Raw genomic sequence first — 20,926 nt, 5'->3', positions numbered from 1 at the left:
AGACATTTTCAAATGTCTCCTGGGGGGACAAAATTGCTCCTCCTCTGAGAATCAGTCTCTGACTTCATAAATAGATTACCTGAGCCATCAAGTATTTACTAAGAACCTATTATTGCCTGGGACTTAATAATTTCTATGAACACTAAAGAGGAAGAGGAAGATAAGGAACTTGATCACAAGATTATTCTCTTTTCCTGGAGGAAGAGGACTCAGATGGTAGATAGCCTGTCTTTTCTCCTTCTAACCTAGAGCTTTTTACTATGATTTGAGTTGAGGAGGAGGAAGGCTGCGTAGAGCCAGAGATCCATTTGGGCATTCTTGGGACCTTGCCTTCTGTCTTCTGACCAGCTAGCTAGTTTTCTTTTTCTTTCCTCTCTCTCTCTGTTAAAATACAGTTAGGAAGAGGGGCATCTGGGTGGCTCAGTGGGTTAAGCCTCTGCTTTCTGCTTGGGCGATGATCTCAGAGTCCTGGGATCAAGCCTCACATCAGGCTCTCTGCTCAGCAGGGAGCCTGCTCTCCACAGCCCCCCCAACCCCCCCAGCCTATTGTAATCTCTGTCAAATAAATAAATAAAATCTTAAAAAAAACCAGGAAGAAAGAGGTATCAGTCAAAGGAGCCTCTGGTTAGGTGTGAGATGGCAAATAGGTTTTTTGCCTTAGTATCTGCTATTAGTATACTTTAGCTCACAAGCTGATTTATCTTCTGATCCTAAAATGCTAAGCCTGGTGGTACTTAATAAAACTTTTTCTGCCCCCCCAACATGAAACAAAAACGAATCCTCCACATACTTATAAGCACGCAATATAAGTATCAGAGTCCCTGACAGCGAAGCAAATGCTGCCTGAGGCTCAGGTATCTGCTCTCCCCACAGGGCTCAGCTGAGACCCCCTTTGCCAGCATGCTCACCCTCTCTGCTGGCGCTCCAAGGAAACATGCCTCTCAGGAATCAGATACTGAGACATAGTATAAAACGAGTTTTATTTCAAAATGCAAAATGGTGGTCACTGTAATAATTAATAATAATAACAATATAAAAAGCATTCCCCGCCTTCCACCCTAGTGCAAAATGGTAGATGCACTCAGATAGCTCGAAGACACGTAATTTTGGACATGTTATCCTGCAATGCTGCACAGCAGCAACCCTTAATCCCGAACTCCTTTTGGTGGGTCCGTGTGGTGGTTCAGGTCTGGAAGCGGGTGGCTTCTCAGATCTAAGTCCAAACAGCACAGGACTCCTGCTCTCTCCCACTTGAGCCCAACCCTACACGCGCCCTCTTTCTCGCACTCAGGCTTTCTCTCCCCTCCCTCCGCGGGCTCCCAGGGGTCCTATGAGGCGTGCTGCCGGATGGAGAGCGCCCGGCTGCAGGGGACGGCCTCCTGCTGCTTGCTTTTCTCCCGCAGGGTCTGCGTCGCGAGGCTCTTCCGCTCTTGGGCCGCCTGGAGCTCGGCCACCGCCGCCGCCTCGTCCCGCTGGCGGCTAGCGGCGGTGAAGGGGCTGCACACAGTCTCCACCAGGCAGATCACCACGCCGACGAAGGCCAGCACGCCGCCCAGCACGTACAGCTTCAGCACTTTCCGATTGGGCCTCTGGGCCATCAGCTCCCGGGCCAGCGGGATCAGCTCCTGCACCGTTTCCATCTCGGGGGCGGGGGTGACCTGCGGGAGGGGCGACGCAGGAAAGGGGACCGTCAGCCACGGAAGGATGGCTCCAGCCTGCCCGAGCTCCCCTCACTCGGCTGTCCCGCAGGAAGGGGGGCCCGCCCCGGACCCCGCCCCGCCGCGCTCTCTCCCGCCGGGCTCACCTTGGGGGCGCAGCGCGATCAGGAGGCAGCGCGAGCGGTCAGCGCTTGCGGGGGTCTGGCCGGCCTCTGCGTTCTCCTCCTACGCAGCCGCGGCTCTTCCAGGTGGAGACTCCGCAGCTGGCACCTCGGTGGTGCCCCCGGGGCCGCTTATATCTTTTCCTCCGAGACCCGCCTCCTGGGCTCCCCTGGCCCGGGGCCAGCGCCGCTAGCGCCAGAGGAAGGAGGGGGAAGTAGGGGGCGGGGGAGGGGCGGGGAAGGACCTAGGTGGGGGCGGCCAGGAGCTGTGCACGCCTGGGTCTTGGGAGCGGGGAGTCCCAAGCAGGGGAGACCGCGGCGGGCGTGGGGGGGGGGTGGGGGCTGCCGGGACGCAGGAGGTCCCCCTCCGGGTGCGCACCCCGGTGAGGACCCGGAGCCCTGGGAGGTAGCGCGGACACACCCCATGTGACTCTTCCTTAGTGGTGTGGGTGGGTGGCTCAGCTTTCCTTGCCCTGGGTGGCCTGTGAGGGACCCCTAATGAAGATATCGCGGTAAGGGGGGCCTTCTACCTAACCGGAAGTTCTTTAGTTTTTATTCCTAAGTGTTGTCATTTTCCCACAGGTGTGGGGACCGGAGGGGAGAAGGCAAGGGGGAGGGATCCTGGAAGGAGCAGAACCAGGTTTCCGGGCTCTGTACATGCTTGTTTTTCTTTCCGGCTTGACTGGTTTTACTCACAGGTGCTAGCCCTAATAGGGTCACTTGATAGATTACTACTTATTGAGGGTGCCCTTTTACACAGGTGTGTGTGTGTGTGTGTGATGCCTCTCTGCGCTTGCGCCTGTTTGTATATGTACTTCTGGGTATCATTAAATCCAAATTATCTCCACCCCTACTTGAGAAGTGCAGCTGGGGGTTACAGGGCAGAGAAGATGGAAGGGGACTGTCGATAAATTTCTTCTGCGGGTCTGGAATGCAAACAGCTCATGCTCTCAGTAAATGCTTGCCACTTCCCTGGGTCTGGGGGTGCAATGCCACTGTGCTGGCTCCTAGAACCGGGCAGAAGGGTGAGAGGAGAGGGTTTGGGTAAGAGCTAGCGAGAGAACTCTTGCGGGGGGGGGGGGGGGGCGGCGCCTGGCTGGCTCAGTTGAAGAGCATGTGACTCTGATCTGGGGTCCTTAGTTCAAGCCCAGGTTAGTGAAGAGATTATTTAAGTAGTACTTAAAAAAAAAAATCACTCTTGGAAGCAAGGGACGGGAGAAAGATACATTTTGGCTGGGATTAAAAATCATCCCCATGGGGTGGAGGGTGCAATGATTTAGCTTTGGTTATCCATTTACCAGAGTTAACTAGCAAGAGGTGAAAAGCAGAGGCAAGGGGGCCAAAGGGCTGCCAGCAGTTAGGGGGAGGAGGGGGAAATCAGACTGGCCAGAAAATTGTGAAGGTCAGTGATGCAATCTTGCAACAGTCTCCTGTGGGGAGGGGCAGGGAAAGGGACTGTTTCAAAGATCAAATGTTGGCGTCCTTGCATATTTTAATAGTAACCTTTTTTGGGGGTGGGGGCTGAGGCAATTTCCCCAACAATTCAGTTAAAAAAGACAACCCTGCCAGCTACCCTTTGCCTTGGCTATTAGCATTTAAGGTAGTAAGATTTGTGTGGGTAAGGTTAATTAAGCAGCTTTTGTAAAATTCTGCCTTTTAGTCTGCACCTAAGCAGTCAAGGTGACTTGGGGCCAAATAGGGGTTATTCCTACAGGTTGGTGAACACTGCTTATTGTTCTTTTAATGTTGTCAGACAGGAAATTTCTGCAACAAAGGACCAAGTTGAGATTAATATCAATCTTGGCATTTTCTTTTCTTTTCTTTCTTTCTTTTTTTTTTTTTAAGATTTTATTTATTTATTTGATAGAGCTCATACAAGAAGGGGAGAGGGGCAAAAGGAGAGGGAGAAGCAGACTCCCTGCTGAGCAGGATCCTGATGGGGGGCTCGATTCCAGGACCCTGGGATCATGACCTGAACTGAAGGCAGAAACTTAACTGACTGAGCCACCCAGGTGCCCCAGTCTTGGCATTTTCTTTGAATCTTTCTTAAAATTTTGAAGAAGTCTCTAATAACCTGGCAGAAATGATATGCAAACCTCAAGATTTGTGAGTGTGCCAAACACTGTGGCTTCTGGAAGAGTATATAATATATACCTTATTATTGGGGCTTTCACTTGGTTCCTTCTCCGAAGGTGAGTTAGCCCAGCATTGGTCGCAAAACTCCAAAGTTGACCTGAAGTTGACTCCATCATAAGCATTTCCGGTATTTCTATAATTCAAAGAGGAAATCCACGTGCCTTCCACCGTCAGCAGACTGCAATTTATCTGGGGTTCCCCTTTTTTGTGATGTACTGTGGTAGAGCACCTTACTACCTGGTTGAGTTCCCCTCTTTCCCTCTTTGATAATCTGACTTTGACTTTGACCCCTGACCCCACCAGCCTGCTGGCCAGGTCTGTGCAGACAGAGCAGCAGGTGGTACAGATTGGGGGTGCCAGGGCATTTGATGTTTCTGGTTTAGGTGGTAGCTGGAGCTGAGGAGGAGGTGGTGGGAATAGAAGGCTGAGGAATCCAGAATCAATTTGCGTTTAGGAATTTCTGATGGCTCCTCTGTCCAGGTGGGGAAAGAGAACCCAGCTTCTAGGGGTAGAGGGTCATGTAGGGCTTGGGAAACTAAGCACGTGCTTTAACAGTGCTGATGTCACTTTAGAGATGGAAAGCCTTATGTTGCATCATGCAGGTCAGACCAGCTGTAGGGTAATCAACCATTTCAGGGTGTCTAGGGCTGAGGGGTTTCCCTGAGTGCAGGACTCACAGGGCTGAAACTGGGACAGCTCTGGGCTAATTGGGGTAGCTGGTCACCTGACCCTTGAGTCTATCCTAACGTTTAGTTGTGCCATTTCTAGGAAGGTAGGAAAGGCCAGTTTAAAATTTATTTTGCTTTCCAAATCCCTTTCTCCCAAACATTAAAATTAAAACAAACACCTAGAGGTATCTGCAGAGGAGCAGAGGGGCAGCAGGTGGTCCTAGCAGTGAGCACAGAAGAGAGAGCTCTTCCCACAGCTGTGCCTTGGGGATTGAAGGAACAGGAGACAGAGGCCTTTGGATGATTGGTTGCCTATGAGCCTCAATCAGTAGTAGCATTACTTTCTTACCAGCTCTTTGCCACCTACCAAAGTCACTGCCCACCCTGGTATTATAGGAGGCTGGAGGGAGAGGATCATCCATTGTAGGAGACAAGATAAAATCATTTGTAAATCTTAAACTCCTCATTTTTTTTTCTCGAGTTACTTTCATTTCATGTAACACTACTTTTGGAGAGGTTTCTTATCTCTCAAATATCAGTGGATGATTTTTGAATCTACATGTTCAACTTTGTCTGCTTCTGGATTAGAGTTCCAGAGTCTAGACATTTCTGTGTGGATCTTTTGCTTTTATCACAAGCTTAACACACTCTAATTAAGATGCCCCGTATTCTCTGTACTCTTACAAATTAACTCACCTTCTCCGTATCCTTATTGCTAGCAGGGGCGTCTCCACTGTATCTGTTCTCTGGCCTTGAAATACTGTGGCATTTTCTTGGCCTTTCCTGACCATTCTGTCTCGCCGTGCCCTACCCAATGCCCCGCTTTATTTTTCTTTATAGCACTTAGTACCTGACTTTATTCGATAGAACTGTTGCTTTGCTTTTATTTCTTTTCCGTGGTCATTGGAGCCACCAGTGAGGGCCGCCAAGCTTCATGAGGGCTGGGACTGTATTTTGCTTTTCACTGTGTCTCCAGAACCTCCTATGATCCTTGGCATATGGTAGGTCCTTAAGAGGTAACTATGGGATTAATGAATGTCTTCCCCATTGGACTGGCAAGAAGGGACCGTGTTTATTGGATTTGCATGTAGACATTTAGCAGATGCTCAAAGAAGCTTTCAGGTTTTTTTTTTTTTTCTTTTTTTCTTCTTAAGTAGGCTCTGTGTCCAGCATGGGGATTGAACTCAACAACCCCGAGATCAAGAGTTGCATGCTCTACCAACTGAGCCAGCCAGGAGTTCCATTGCTTTTGTTTTTCGATAGTTTTCTTTTCTCTTTTGTTGTTGACGTGGTGGTTGTTGTTGCTGTTCTTCTTCTTCTTCTTCTTCTTCTTCTTCTTCTTCTTCTTCTTCTTCTTTTCTTCTTCTTCTTCTTTTTCTTCCTTTTTTTTTTTTGCCTTTAGTCCTCTTCTCTGTACTCTATTTCAGACACTACAACCAAATAAATCTTCCTAAAATTAAATTTTTATTCTTTTTCTTTGTTTAAAAAAATTTTTTTATTAACATATAATGTATTATTAGCCTGAGGGGTACAGGTCTGTGAATTGTCAGGCTTACACACTTCCCAGCACTCACCAAAGCACATACCCTCCCCAGTATCCATAACCCAACCAACCTCTCCTCACCCTCCTCCCCTCGGCAACCCTCAGTTTGTTTTGTGAGATTAAGAGTCTCTTATGGTTTGTCTCCCTCCTGATCCTGTCTCGTTTCATTTTTTCCTTCCCTACTCCCCAAACTCCCCATGTTGCCTTTCAAATTCCTCATATCAGGGAGATTATATGATAATTGTCTTTCTCTGATTGACTTATTTCAATTAGCTTAATACTCTCTAGTTCCTTCTACCTCGTTGCAAATGGCAAGATTTCATTTCTTTTGATGGCTGCATAATGTTCCATCTTCTTTATCCATTCATCTGTTGATGGACATCTAGGTTCTTTCCATAGTTTGGCTCTTGTGGACATTGCTGCTATAAACATTCGGGTGCACGTGCCCCTTCAGATCACTACATTTGTATCTTTAGGGTAAATACCCAGTAGTGCAATTGCTGGGTCGTAGGGTAGCTCTATTTTCAACTTTTTGAGGAACCTCCATGCTGTTCTCCAGAGTGGCTACACCAGCTTGCATTCCCACCAACATTGTAGGAGGGTTCCCCTTTCTCCGCATCCTCACCAGCATCTGTCGTTTCCTGACTTGTTAATTTTAGCCATTCTGACTGGTGTGAGGTGGTATCTCATTGTAGTTTTGATTTGTATTTTCCTGATGCCAAGTGATGTGGAGCACTTTTTCATGTGTCTGTTGGCCATTTGGATGTCCTCTTTGCAGAAATGTCTGTTCATGTCCTCTGCCCATTTCTTATTGGATTATTTGTTCTTTGGGTGTTGAGTTTGATAAGTTCTTTATAGATTTTGGATATTAGCCCTTTATCTGATATGTCATTTGCAAATATCTTCTCCCATTCTGTCAGTTGTCTTTTGGTTTTGTTGACTGTTTCCTTTGCTGTGCAAAAGCTTTTGATCTTGATGAAGTCTCAATAGTTCATTTTTCCCCTTGCTTCTCTTGCTGTTGGCTGGCGATGTTTCTAGGAAGAAGTTGCTGTGGCTGAGGTTGAAAACATTGCTGCCTGTGTTCTCCTCAAGGATTTTGATGGCTTCCTTTCTCACATTGAGGTCTTTCATCCATTTGGGGTCTATTTTTGTGTGTAGTGTAAGGAAATGGTCCAGTTTCATTTTTCTGCATGTGGCTGTCCAATTTTCTCAACACCATTTGTTGAAGAGACTGTCTTTTTTCCATTGGACATTCTTTCCCACTTTGTCAAAGATTAGTTGACCATAGAGTTGAGGGTCTATTTCTGGGCTCTCTGTTCTGTTCCACTGATCTATGTGTCTGTTTTTGTGCCAGTACCATACTGTCTTGATGATGACAGCTTTGTAATAGAGCTTGAAGTCTGGAATTGTGATGCCACCAACTTTGGCTTTCTTTTTCAACATTCCTCTGGCTATTTGAGGTCTTTTCTGGTTCCATATAAATTTTAGGATTATTTGTTCTATTTCTTTGGAAAAAATGGGTAGTATTTTGATAGGGATTGCATTAAATGTGTAGATTGCTTTAGGTAGCATAGACATTTTCACAATATTTGTTCTTCCAATCCATAAGCGTGGAACATTTTTCCATTTCTTGGTGTCTTCCTCAATTTCTTTCATGGGTACTTTATAGTTTTCTGAGTACAGATTCTTTGCCTCTTTGGTTAGATTTATTCCTAGGTATCTTATGGTTTTGGGTGCAATTGTAAATGGGATTGATTCCTTAATTTCTCTTTCCTCTGTCTTATTGGTGTATAGAAATGCAACTGATTTCTGTGCATTGATTTTATATCCTGACACTTTTCTGAATTCCTGTACAAGTTCTAGAAGATTTGGAGTGGAGTCTTTTGGGTTTTCCACATAAGTATCATATCATCTGCAAAGAGTGATAGATTGACTTCTTCTTTGCCGATTCGGATGCCTTTTATTTCTCTTTGTTGTCTGATTGCTGAGGCTAGGACTTCTAGTACTGTGTTGAATAGCAGTGGTGATAGTGGACATCCCTGCTGTGTTCCTGACCTTAGCAGAAAAGCTCTCAGTTTTTCTCCATTGAGAATGATATCCGTTGTGGGTTTTTCATAGATGGTTTTGATGATATTGAAGTAAGTACCCTCTATCCCTACACTTTGAAGAGTTTTAATGAAGAAAGGATGCTGTACCTTGTCAAATGCTTTTTCAGCATCTATTAAGAGTATCATATGGTTCTTGTTTTTTCTTTTATTAATGTATTGTATCACATTGATTAATTTGTAGATGTTGAACCAACCTTGCAGCCCTGGAATAAATCCTACTTGGTCATGGCAAATAATCCTTTTAATGTACTGTTGGATCCTATTGGCTAGTATTTTGGTGAGAATTTTCACATCTGTGTTCACCAAGGATATTCGTCTGTAGTTCTCTTTTTTCATGGGGTCTTTGTCTGGTTTGGGGATCAAGGTAATGCTGGCCTCATAAAATGAGTTTGGAAGTTTTCCTTCCATTTCTATTTTTTGGAACAGTTTCAGGAGAATAGGAATTGATTCTTCTTTAAATGCTTGGTACAATTCTCCTGGGACACCTAAATTTTTATTCTTGATTGCCTGTTTAAAGCCTGGATCATTTTTTTTTTAAAGATTTTATTATTTATTTATTTATTTGAGACAGAGAGAGAGCGAGATCATAAGTAGGCAGAGAGACAGGCAGAGAGAGAGGGGGGTAGCAGGCTCCCTGCTGAGCAGAGAGTCCGATATGGGACTCGATCCCAAGACCCTGGGATCATGACCTGAGCTGAAGGCAGAGGCTTTAACCCACTGAGCCACCCAGGTGCCCCAAGCCTGGATCATTTTTTATTGCCTCCATGGACTCCCGGATTCTGCGGGTTGGATTTACTTGATTGGTATTCTTGGAATCTGAGACTTCTATGATCTGCTCTTCTCTACTCATCTGACTTTATATTCCATTCTTCTCCAACAAGATTCCTTTGCTCCACAGGTGGGTTTCTCGTGGCCAGAGAAACAGTCCATTCTCATTTCAGCTGCCTCACCTTTGCTCATAATCTTATTGCTACCTGAAATGCTGTTCTCATTCCACTCTGTCTTCCTGTCTCCCATTCATGTGCTCCAGGAAGCCAGCAGCACACCCTGATCTCTCCTTTCTGTGAATTTCAGCCGCCTTTATGGCTTGTCCTGCACAGGTCGGCACTGTGTTGTGTGCTGTTTATAGAGCTCTCTCACTGTTCCCTGTGGGCTTGCCCTGCCTCCATGGAAGACCAGATCTTTGTACCTTTCATGGTGTAGTGTATAATAGGGGCTTAATCAATACTAGTTCCATTGACCTGAAAGTCACTATTGAGATAGAGATTGCAAAATGATCAGATTCTCTGGGGAGGTTATTTTAGGCACAGTGGCTTGTCCTTGGCATAGAGCCTGGGGGTGAAGATTGCCCAAGACCTCGCAGCTTGGCTTAGTTCCTTCCACTCTGGCTTCCTCACCTTTCACTTGCATTCCCAACTGAGTGTCTGACATTGCAGCGGTTGGCTTACTCTGGGGTGCTCCTCCAGCCTGCTCCTGGGACCCCAGGGCCTTGAAAAATCCACACTGGTAAACAGACCCCTTGTAGACAGTTTGCTTTAGTTCCTCATGGCTTCTGGCCGAGCAGAGCCCCCATCTGCTGAACCACATGGTGTGTGCCTGGAATAGTAGCACCCTACAACCCCCATCCCACTTCTGAATCTCACTACTCTTCTCTGCAAGTTAGAATCAGCAGATAATTTTCCCGAAGCTCAAATACCAGTGCGACTTAAGAGGATAGGGCTCTGGAGTCAAACAGACTTGGGTTCGTTCAAGACCTGGCTCCTCTTACCAGCGTCTGACCTTGGACAAGTGGCTTAGCTTCTCTAGTCTCGTTCATCATCTGTAAAGTGAGGGTGATGATCACACCTATTAAATGAGGTGTGGGGAAGCCTGAACGAACTGGAGCACTGGAAAGGGCTTAGCAGACTGACACAAATGAAAGCAGTCAATACATGTTACTGATTCAGTCATTATTCTGTTGTCTTTGTCCCTTGCTCAGGTCAGCCATTCCTGTGGTCTTTTTTCCCTGGGCCCAGGTCATTCACATTCCCTCGGTGACATATAGGCAGGGATAAGGTCCAAAAATATTTGTTAAAGTCTGCCATGTATCTGATACTGTATTTAGTTACAGAAAGCAGAATACAACACTGTTTTTATTCCCTCTTGAGGCTCATAGTCAAGTAGAGGTCTCAGACATTAAGTAAGTTATTACAATATACTGAGATAAGCACAATAATAAAAATAGATAACTGGCTAAACAAATAGAATAGAATGAGAAATATATTCACTGATTCAGTTTGGGGATTCCTTGACCAAGGAAGGCCTAAAAGTGGGTGATGCCTGAGCACCCAAGCATATTAAAGGATGGATAATGTTTACCAGGTGACTCTGGGAGGGAGTGGGGGTTCTAGGTTAGGGGAGGCCTGGAGTGAGAGAGGGCTGCATATAAAAAGGATGGGATGCATGAGAATACATTGCATGGGCCAAGAGAAGTTAGGCAAGACTGGAGTCAGAGCATAAAGGATGGGTTTTGGGAAATGGCAGGAAATCAGGACGAAGTAGTAGGCAGGAGCCATAATGAACAATTACCTAAATGATTGCCAACATATGTGGTATCTAGGAACTATTGACCACTCCCTTCTCCTAAAAGACATTCTCCTTGGCTTCTATGTCATCATATGCTAATTTTCCTCCTGTTCTATTCTGGACACCCCTTAGCTTCCCCCCCCCTCAGTTTTGCCTTTAAAAAGTTTTTTAAGTAGACTCTGTGCCTAGCATGGAGGCCAGTGTGGGGCTTGAACTCATGACCCTGAGGTCAAGAATCAGACACTTAACTGAGCCACCCAGGTTCCTCATCCTTTTGCCTTGTATATGACCTCTAAATATCAGCAGTTTTCAGGACTCAGTCCTGTAACCTCTTTTTAAACTTTACATTGTCTCTTTAGGTGATTTAGTTTACTTGTGAGGCTTCCATTATGCCTCGTGTAGATGACGTACATGTTAGAGCTTTAGACCTCTGTATCTTCCTGCCCAGGAAGATATCTTCCTACATCTTGACTTGGAAAGCTATCAAACTTTCCATGTCTGAAGCCAAAGTCAATATTTACAACCCTCAAATTTGCACCACCATCTTGCTTCATCTAGAGTTCATCATCTATCTGGTAGACCAGGTCCTAAGCCTCGGAGCCATCCTTTTCTCCTTTCTCTGTCACCTCTCATATACAATCACCAAGACTTGTCATTCTGCATCTTAAAAATCTCTTGACTTTATTTGCTTTCTATCTCCCTTGCCACCCTCCTAGTCTAAGCCCTCATCATCTTCCTGGACTATTGCTGTGGTCTACAATTAGTCTCTCTGCTTTGGGTCTTGAACTATCCAATCCAATCCAATGTAAACTTAAAAAAAAAGAAAGAAAGAAAAAAAGCAAACCTTGTCATGTCATTCTTCTCTTTAAAACCCTTCAGTGAATCCCCATGTTGCTCTTTGGTTCATGGCCTGGATTCTTAGCATGGTGTATAAGTTCACCCATGATTTTCTCCTTGTCTGTTTTTCCAGTTTCATTGTATGTCCCTCAACCCTTGCTCTCTTGATGCCAGCCACACTGTTTTGGATCTTTCACAAGATCCTTCCACATGTTGTTCTCTTCACCTGGAACACTTATCATTTCCCTTGATCTTATGAACTTATACTCATCCTTCAAGTGTCACTATCCTCTCACTGCCTCAGGGAGGCCTTTCTTGATGCTTAGGTGAAGGAAGCTCCCTGTGCTGCATTCTCCCACAGCCATCTCACTTTCCCTTTCATGACTCTATTGTGTGTCTCCATTGCCAGACTGTAAGCTCTGTGAGAGTGGGGACTATCTTTGTCTTGTGCAGTGTTCTCAGAACTAACACCATGCATCATCTATTGAATTATCTAATCACAGCTATCACTTTGTCTTATATTGAATTGGTTATGCTCTAGGCAGTTGGAAAAATTGATGAATCTCAGACAGCAGAATGGTTCAATAAGACTGTTTTAAGGAGATCACTATTAGCAGAGTGAAGAACGCATGAGTGGAGCAAGAGTAGAGGCAATGAATAGGATGTTGTTAGAATAATTCAGGCGGTGAGGGACTGGGCTAACACATAAGTAATGGGGATAGAGAGAGACAGATTTGAGTGATGCACTGTAGGTAAAACTGGAAGGTTTAGTGCTGTAGAAGAGAAAAGGAATCAGTGATGACTCCCAGGTTTGGAGAAGGAAGAAGGAACACATTTAGAGAAGAAGAGAATGAGTTCCATTTTAGGTATATTGAGTTTGGGTTGTTTATGAGACAAAGGTGGTCATTAAGCATTTGTATATGAATCATGAATCTGGAGCTCTGGAGAGAGATTGGGTTGTGAGTTGAGGATTTGAGAGGTTTCAGTGAGCTGGGGGTGGCTGAGATCTTGGGAATGGGGGAGATAATCCATGAGGGAATAGAGAGTGGAGAGAAGGATGGAAATATGGGGACCAAGGAATCACTGATGCTTGCCTGAGGCTGGTGGTGAAGTAGAACAATAGGTCTTATTTCCTGAATCAGCTTGCAGAGTAGTTCAGTTGTAAGAGTATTTAATCACAAAATCTGATTTTCTTCCTTCACATCAAGAATCTAGGCCAGGAGCCCTCTTGGACTAAAAGATTCATTTTTAATGTAGTAGGCAGAATTTTAAGATGGCCCCTGATGTACAAGCCCTATAAAGCCCCCCAGGATTTGCGAATATGATGGGATAGTCACTCCCATGATTAGGTTATATTATATGGACAGCTGATTTAATAAAATTAAAAATTCAGTTCATCAGTCACTTGAACCACATTTCGAGCACTCAACAGCCATGAGTAGTTAATGGCTACCATATTGGACAGTGCAGATACAGAACATTTCCATTGTTGCAGAAAGTTCTATAGGAGAACACTGGGTCTCAATCCATGGAACTGTAGGAAACATCTGGGAAGTGGTTCTCAATTCTGGCTATAGATGCTGCGTGAATTCTTTGTTCCTCTTCATATCTAAAACTATTCATTAACAGTTGTCTACAATCACTGTATTCATTTCTTCATCAACCATTCCCTTTTTTTGCCTATATCCATCTGGCTTCCATTATCACCACTCCCACCAAAAGCTAATGGGATGTTTATTGAATGAACTGGATTTTATCGTTCAACAGATAATAACTCTTTCTTCCTTCTAGAAACACCTTTTCTCTTTGCTTTTCTTTTTGCTAGATCAATTATATCAGAAATCTCTCCAAGTAGGACCCAAAGATCAGTAATGTTTAAAGCTGTAAAGGTGATTCTGCCACGGTAGTGAATTGCTGCTCTTAAGGTTGGGGTCTTACCATGATCCCTCTTTTCCAGCTACATTATTTCCCTAGGTCAGTGGTTCTCAATCCTGGCTCCACTTTAGAATCATCCTTGAGGGTTTTAAAAGCCATGATTGCTGGGGAGTCCCAAGATGGATCAACTCTGAATTCCTGGGGATGATTCTAATATCTCCTGGGGCTGGAGAAAGACTTTAGAGGTCCTAAGCCCTGAAAAAATTGAGTTTTCTACCCTGCCCATAGAAATCAAAATAACAACAATATTAAATCTTAAAAATATATATAGGGCGGATGTTCAGCCTTCTAATTTTGCCTTAGGTGTTTACTTCCATGTCTTAAAAAATATTAGATATAAAAATTTTCCAAAAAAAATTTTGGTACTTCTACCTTGCTGTCACCTTAAATATATGTTTAGCCTGCCCTAGGAAGTCCCGCCCCAAATCTCATCCCAAGGTCACCTTCTAGGAAAGACTTCTCTTATCCATTTTTTTTTTTTTTAAGATTTTATTTATTTATTTGACAGACAGAGCACGCAAGAGAGCACAAGCAGGGGGAGAGACAGAGGGAGAGGGAGGAGCAGACTCCCCGCTGAGCAGGGAACCCAATGGATGTGGGGCTCCATCCAGGACCCTGGGATCATAACCTGAGCTGAAGACAGCTGCTTAACCAACTGACTCACCCAGGTGCCTCTTATCCATCCTTTCTAAAGTGGCACTTTATGGGTCATCCCATTAAAAAATATTTCATAGAAATTATTGACATTTATAATTGTTAGATTTATTTTTTGGCTTACTTGTTTATTGTTTGTTACCTCCATGAAGGCAGGGTCTTATCTTTTTTGCTGCTCATCTAGCACAATGCCTGGTACAAAATAAGTGTTCGATGTAGATTTCCAGAATGAATGAGTGAATGTACCTGATGTATGGCAAACAGAAGTGAGTAGAGGAATCCCAAGGCAGGTAGGCCACCTTGGGTTGTTTCCCTGTAAAAGACTGTCTTCATGGGGTGGGATAGGAGAAGTGAGTTCATGAAGGGAGGTCCTTGTTTCCAGCAACCTGATCAAGGCTTAGAGTAGCAGGCACATGCCATGATGTTGATGGATGCTAGCTAGTATTTATTTTTAGGATGTAATTTCTGTGTGTCACCTCCAAATTTTCAGTAAAATTTCTTCAACTCAAGAGCTATGTGTTTTGTTTTTAGGTGAATGGAGGAAGGACTATGTGTTTATGTTTGGGGTCAAAATAGGCTGGCGAGATGCTTGAAAGGGAACTAGGAGTGTTTGAAGGCAAATAGCAACTGGAATGAATTTGTATTAACTGCTAGCATCTCCCTAGAGTTGCCAGCATTATGGTTATTTGAATAATAGACAAAAGGGTGATTTGGATGGCTAAAAAGTTGAGGTCACTCTGGTTACATAATTAATAAATTATTTGGCAATTCTGTGTTCAGTGCCTGTGTCCTATGAGACAATGGCTTGCCTCTGGGCAGTGATTCTGCCTGACTTGTTTACTCCTGGTCACTGGATGCCTTGGCTTGATGGGTGCTCAGTAAATATTTGTTTTGCAAATGAATGGTTCTGGATGTTTCTGTGTTTCTGGGTCAAAAGTCAGAAGGGTCTGCTGACACGTGATGAGGAGAACTGAAAGAAAAGCCCAGGCTCTGAGAATGAGGACCAGGTAGAAGCTGGGGGTGGGGGGGGGGTGTTCTGTATGGACTGGTTTGTTGGGAGGATTCAGATCCAAGCTTAGGCCCCCTGGATGGCTGGAGGGATAACAGGACACTATTGATCCCTAGTCAGTGGACTTGAGAACCAGGTATTCTGAGACCCTGCTGTGTTGTGGGAAGAGGTTTCTTAATGTCTTAGGCTTGGTGCCCATTGGCCCAGGGTTGGGATGGGCCTAAAATGACTGGTGGGACACATTATCTTAGACGGCACAAGGATAGGCAGGAACTGCCAGACCTTTGGCTGCACGTGTTCCCTGATTCTCTGACAGTGACAGAGAACCCTTAAAGGTGTCGAGGAGTTCTTGTGTCCTAAGACCCTCTCTCCATTTGTGCCCTCCTCTCTCCTGACCCCACTTCCATCACCTCTGCAGGTTCTAAAGCTGGGTCTTGTATGCTTAGAGTGCCTAGGTCAATGGCCTGACCACAGAAGTATTTCAGTTCCCCAAACCAAAACTATTGTAATTTTGATTCCTGGCCTTTCTGTTTCCAAGGACCAGCCATGGTAGATGGAAAAGGAGGCCTAACCTTGGGAGCCTGTTGATCAGTGGATTGATTCGTCATGAATTTTCCCAGGTTCTAGATCTCAGGAGGAAAAAATGTTTATTTTTCTGTATTGATTTTCTCTGTATGTTGTCTTGACAGAGAGTTATGCAGTAATATTCATAGGATCATATTTTTCAACACTTTTTGTTAGGTGTTCCCTTGCCCCATGGATCCATACTAATAAATCAATATTTGTTTATTGAGCACCTACTATGTGCAAACACTGGGCTATATGCTCATCCAGGGGTAAAAAGAATGGTCAAAGGTTGTTCCTGTTCTCCAGGAGTTTATAATCTGGGTTTGGGGACAAATCACAAAATAACTAAAAGTTGAATAACCACAAATAATGTAAATTTGACATGGGAGGGATTTACAAACAGAACAGAACTGATTGGTACTTGAGTTGCATAAGGTCTGCAGCTGGAATTTGGGAAGAATCTATAAAGAATAACAGAGAAGTCATCACTGATCCAGGAACCTGATCCAAGTCTTGGATTTTGAACTTATCCAAGTGCATGAGAGGTGGAGACATCAGTGGAGACAGACAGAGCGGGATGAATTGAGCCTAAGTGTGGTCAAGGAAAAGAACGGCTGGATCAGAGTATTGTGTGAAGGGGGCTGTGTGAGATGAGGTCAAATGTGCCTCTTTTTAAACAGGACCCCGAGAGCCTAGCCTGGCTGTGGACTTGGGATTTTAATCTGGATGATGCAAAGCATACAGGTCAAAGTGCATTACCAAATCCGACTCAGCAAATGAAGCACAAGGCCAATGCTAACAGGATGAAATGTACCTTGGAAGAAGTGCAAAGGCATGTGTGTGCATCTGTGTGTGTACGTGTGTGTACGTGCATACACCTCTTAAGGGGAGCACACATTTGAGACGGGGACAGCCTGTTTTAATAATATTTGACTTGAAACAGATAGAGGTGTCTCTCTCTATCTCTAGCTGATGTCTCTGTCAGCTCCCTTTGGGTCCTTGGTGTGATCTGGCCAGGAAAAGCCTCCTGCACTTTGGGCTTCAGCAGCAGGAGTAGAATCTCCAGAACCAAAGTCATACTGACATGCTAGTTTCTTTCCCCAAGTCCTTGAAGAGGACTACTTTGATAAGACGGTGATATTCATAGAGGAGCTTCCTGAGCTCTCTCCTGGGGCAGAGTCTTATTCTCATGTGCTATTTCCGCTCAGGTTTCTCTACGACTCAGAGCCAACCTGACTCCCTCAGACCACTGTGCATCATCATGCAGAGTTCACTGGGCCACCTGAGGTGACACATTCACACCTTGTCTGGGAGAAAAAGGATCAACATAGAATCTGGTGAGTAAGCATTTGTGTGGGACGAAATGGTTTTCTGAGGTGTGGAACTTCTAGAGCTAAAACAGGGAGAATCCTGGAAAACTACAATGGTTGGTCACCCTACAACATACCAGAAACTTCTTGAAGATTCGCCCCCACACCCAGTTGTTTTTCTCTCAGAAACTGGAGCAACACACCTGCCGCATAGATACTTCTCCTCTAGGTACAACTCGCAGAGAGCTCATGGTCTGTGTTTCTCAGGTTTTCTAAGGGGACAATCTTGTGATGCTTCAGGTTTGCAAAGCTAAAATATTCACCAAGGCCATTTTTCCTGTCCGTTTCCTTGAGGTGTCATATTCTACAAACTGTGCCATATGACTTTTACTTTTTGTGAGAAACAGATTCCCTTAATCTTGGGAAGACCAGATATTGCAATGGAAAGACTGTGGATTTTTGGTACTTGAAGATCTTCTGGAGGAGTCTGGTTTCACCATAGACTAGTTGTGGTAGACAGTGCTGTGTGTTCACACGTTCTACTGTGTTTTCCTCTTCTGGGCACATGGGAAGATCGCTTAGGCGCCCTTGAGCAGTTCTGGCCAATAGGTCGTAAGCTGAATGACTGTGTCACTTTAGAGCTGAAGCACGGAATATGAGAGAGCGTCTCCATGCTCCTCTATCCTTGCTGTCGTGAAGCCCATGTGTCCTTGTTGGTGGGGCTACAAGACGGCAAAAGTCACTGACTGTAGGACAGAGGACCTCTCGCCTCACCATTGTCACCCATCTTACTCTGTGCCAGCAACAAATGAGTGTTTGTTGTGTTAAAGCTGATGAGATTTTGTGGTTATTAGTTTATTATTGCAGCATAACCTGACTCAAACACTAGTTCCGTGTCTTCCTCCCCTTGGGTTACCCTAATAAAATACCATAGATTGGGTGGCTTAAGCAACAGACATTTATCTCTCACGGTTCTAGGGGGCCGGAAGGCCAAGATGGAGGTGCTGGTGTGAGCTGGCTTCCTGGCTTCAGACATGTAGCTCTTTACTCTCTGTGGAGGCAGAGCCCGGGTGTCTCCTCCTCTTCTTCTAAGGGCAGTAATCCCATTATGAGGACTCCACCTGCATGACCTCATCTAACCCTAACTGCCTCCCAAAGGCCCCATCTCCTAACATCACATTTGGGGAAGGGGTTCAACATATGAATCTGGGGAGGACATATTCAGTCCCTAACACCTTGTAAGCTTGTCAAGCTACCTAATAATGCTGAGGTTATAAAAAAGGGAAATAATATCTCCTTCAAAGAACCATCTTGGGGTGCCTGGGGCCTTAGTCGGTTAAACGTCTGTCTGCCTTCTGCTCAGGTCATGATCCCGGTGTCCTGGGATGGAGCCCGCCTCAGGCTCCCTGCTCAGTGGGAAGTCTGCTTCTCCCTCTCCCTCTGCTCCTCCCCCTGCTCCCACTCTCTCATTCACTCACTCTCTCAAATAAATAAAATCTTAAAAAAGAGAAAAAAGAGCCATCTTATAGGGCTGCATAAATGAGATACTTTAGATGTGTTTAGAATGGTTCCTCCTGCATACCAAGAGCAGAAAAATATTTTGTTCCCGTCTTTTCTTTTAGCAAAATATACAGGTGTTTCTTTCCGGAGTAATACTTAACCACAGGAGTGGAGACAGCCTCTCCTGTCCGGGGAAGTATACACAGTCTCCGGATGACGCAGGTCCCTTCTCCGCACTGGTGTTTGGCTCTTGGTCTTTCACCTGGAGTGGTCTTCGATCAAGGGACCCATGCCCAGAACATGCCACCATGATGTCGGACATTGGACACCGGGACTCCCCTCTGTCCACTTTTTTTTCTTTAAGGTTTTATTTATTTATTTGTCAGCACAAGTAGGGGGAGCGAGCAGCAGGGAGAACAGGCAGAGGGAGAAGCAGGCCTCCCACCGAGCAAGGGCCTCAATCCCAAGGCCCTGGGATCATGACCTGAGCCTTAGGTAGCTGCTAAACCGACTGAGCCACCCAGGCGTCCACCCCACCTCCCCATTTCAATTCTAAGCATCATATTTTGGGGAAATTGTTGACAGGTGAGGAACTTCTAGAAGAAGGGGAACAGGTTAGGAAAAGCCTGGAAGCCATGGGGATGGGTGGACCACCTTCTACAAGTAAGGTTGTCAGATTTAGCAAATAAAATATGAGAAACCCAGTAGCATTAGAATTTTAGATAAACAGTGGGTCCCATTTTAGTATATAAGTGGCGTCATGCAATCTTGGGGGTCTCCTTATACTAACAAGGTATCCCTTGTTTACCTGAGATTCCAGTTTAACTGGGATCCCTGTGTTTTATCTGGCAGTGCTAGCTGCAAGGATTGTTGAGGACAGTGCACACGCATCAGACAGAGATGCAACATCATACTTAGGAACACAAATGTGTATTTATACTTGGCTACCGGGAGCTGCTGGGTATGCAGATTTCTGAGCGAGCAAGGGGGAAGTTCAGATATGGGTGTGCTATTCTGGGAGAGCTGCATGGGAGAGGCAAATCTGGGTGAGGGTAGGAATTTTGGTCATCACCACTTCTTCCTTCCTCAAAATATAGATAGATACTGACTCTTGCTTTTGATTTGCCCTAAGACATACAAACGGGAAGATAAGGTGCTGATAGTACTTCTGCCCCCCACCCCTTTTGGTTTGTCCTTCCTTACACATTTATTATTACATGCATTTACTGAGGAACTATGCTAAGAGCTTTCTTTCTTTCTTTCTTTCTTTTTTTTTTTTTTAAAGATTTTATTTATTTATTTGACAGAGAGAGAGAGATCACAAGTAGGCAGAGAGGCAGGCAGAGAGAGAGGGGGAGGCGGGCTCCCCGCTGAGCAGAGAGCCTGACACAGGGCCCAATCCCAGGACCCCGAGACCATGACCTGAGCCGAAGGCAGAGGCTTAACCCACTGAGTCACCCAGGTGCCCCTGCTAAGGGCTTTCTTGACAGAAGAAATCTAATAGCCCCAACAAGCAGTATTTCTTAAGAAGGGGAAACCGTATCTTACAAAATCAACGATTTAGACAACTTTTAGTGAACTCCCTGGCAGACTGTGGGTCTAGTAGAAGGGGCTCAGGGCACAGGAGGGAGCAAAGAGAGGGTGATTCGTAACTTGTAGAGGAACAGAAATTACCACCCTTACCCCGACACTTTTTTTTTTTTTTTTAAAGATTTTATTTATTTATTTGACAGAGAGATCACAAGTAGGCAGAGAGGCAGGCAGAGAGAGAGGAAGGGAAGCAGGCTCCCTGCCGAGCAGAGAGCCCGGTGCGGGGCTCGATCCCAGAACCCTGAGATCATGACCTGAGCCGAAGGCAGAGGTTTTAACCCACTGAGCCACCCAGGTGCCCCTACCCCAACACTTTTAACTTCATGTTTACTGATTATTCTAGGAAAAAATTCTCATTATGGAAGACAAGGGCATGCAGAGAAATAGAAGGAGACAGGAACTATTAGTGTGTTGGATATTTTCTCCCTGTCTCTCTCTGAGTATTAGTTTTCTTTACAGTTAAGAAGATTTTATGTACATTTATTTTCTAATTTTTGCCTCCCACTTAACAGTATCCCATAAACATGTCCCTCTTTATTGGTATTAAGTCTCTTCTCAATATTTTAGGTAAGCAGGGGGCCAGTTTTGACTCCGTTTTCAGGGGAAGGAATGAGATTGGATAAAGACTCATCACCCTTGTCTTCTAGGATATGGACCAGATATTGAAACAAGACCCCAGGAAAAG

At 45.0% G+C, this 20,926-nt stretch overlaps 2 protein-coding genes across 6 annotated transcripts in view; one reads left to right on the top strand and one right to left on the bottom strand.

Moving 5' to 3' along the window:
• Positions 1 to 961: 961 nt before the first annotated feature.
• On the bottom strand, positions 962 to 2,002 carry G0S2 (G0/G1 switch 2). Its single transcript, XM_080825285.1, has 2 exons — positions 1,805 to 2,002; positions 962 to 1,658 (listed from the first exon to the last, which is right to left on the bottom strand). Exon 2 carries the CDS (start codon positions 1,638 to 1,640, stop codon positions 1,329 to 1,331), a length of 312 nt encoding a protein of 103 aa, XP_080681411.1. The 5' UTR covers positions 1,641 to 1,658; positions 1,805 to 2,002; the 3' UTR covers positions 962 to 1,328.
• Positions 2,003 to 2,266: 264 nt separating this feature from the next.
• The window catches only part of LAMB3 (laminin subunit beta 3), a 63,463-nt gene continuing 44,803 nt past the window's right edge, over positions 2,267 to 20,926 (top strand). For all 5 annotated transcript variants that reach the window (XM_080825281.1, XM_080825284.1, XM_080825280.1 and 2 more), the window contains exons 1-2: positions 2,267 to 2,331; positions 17,050 to 17,178. The gene's annotated coding sequence lies outside the window, so the exon portion shown is untranslated. The remainder of the gene's footprint in view (positions 2,332 to 17,049; positions 17,179 to 20,926) is intronic.

This window comes from Martes martes (genome assembly GCF_963455335.1).
Source record: "Martes martes genome assembly, chromosome: 15".
NCBI classification, from domain to species: Eukaryota; Metazoa; Chordata; class Mammalia; order Carnivora; family Mustelidae; genus Martes; species Martes martes.
Note: the sequence above shows the minus strand (reverse complement) of the source record. Positions and strands in the feature narration are given on the sequence as shown.

Excerpts from the sequence above, each read along its gene's own strand:
- G0S2 (XM_080825285.1), bottom strand. The coding sequence starts at position 1,640 with ATGGAAACGGTGCAGGAGCTGATCCCGCTGGCCCGGGAGCTGATGGCC.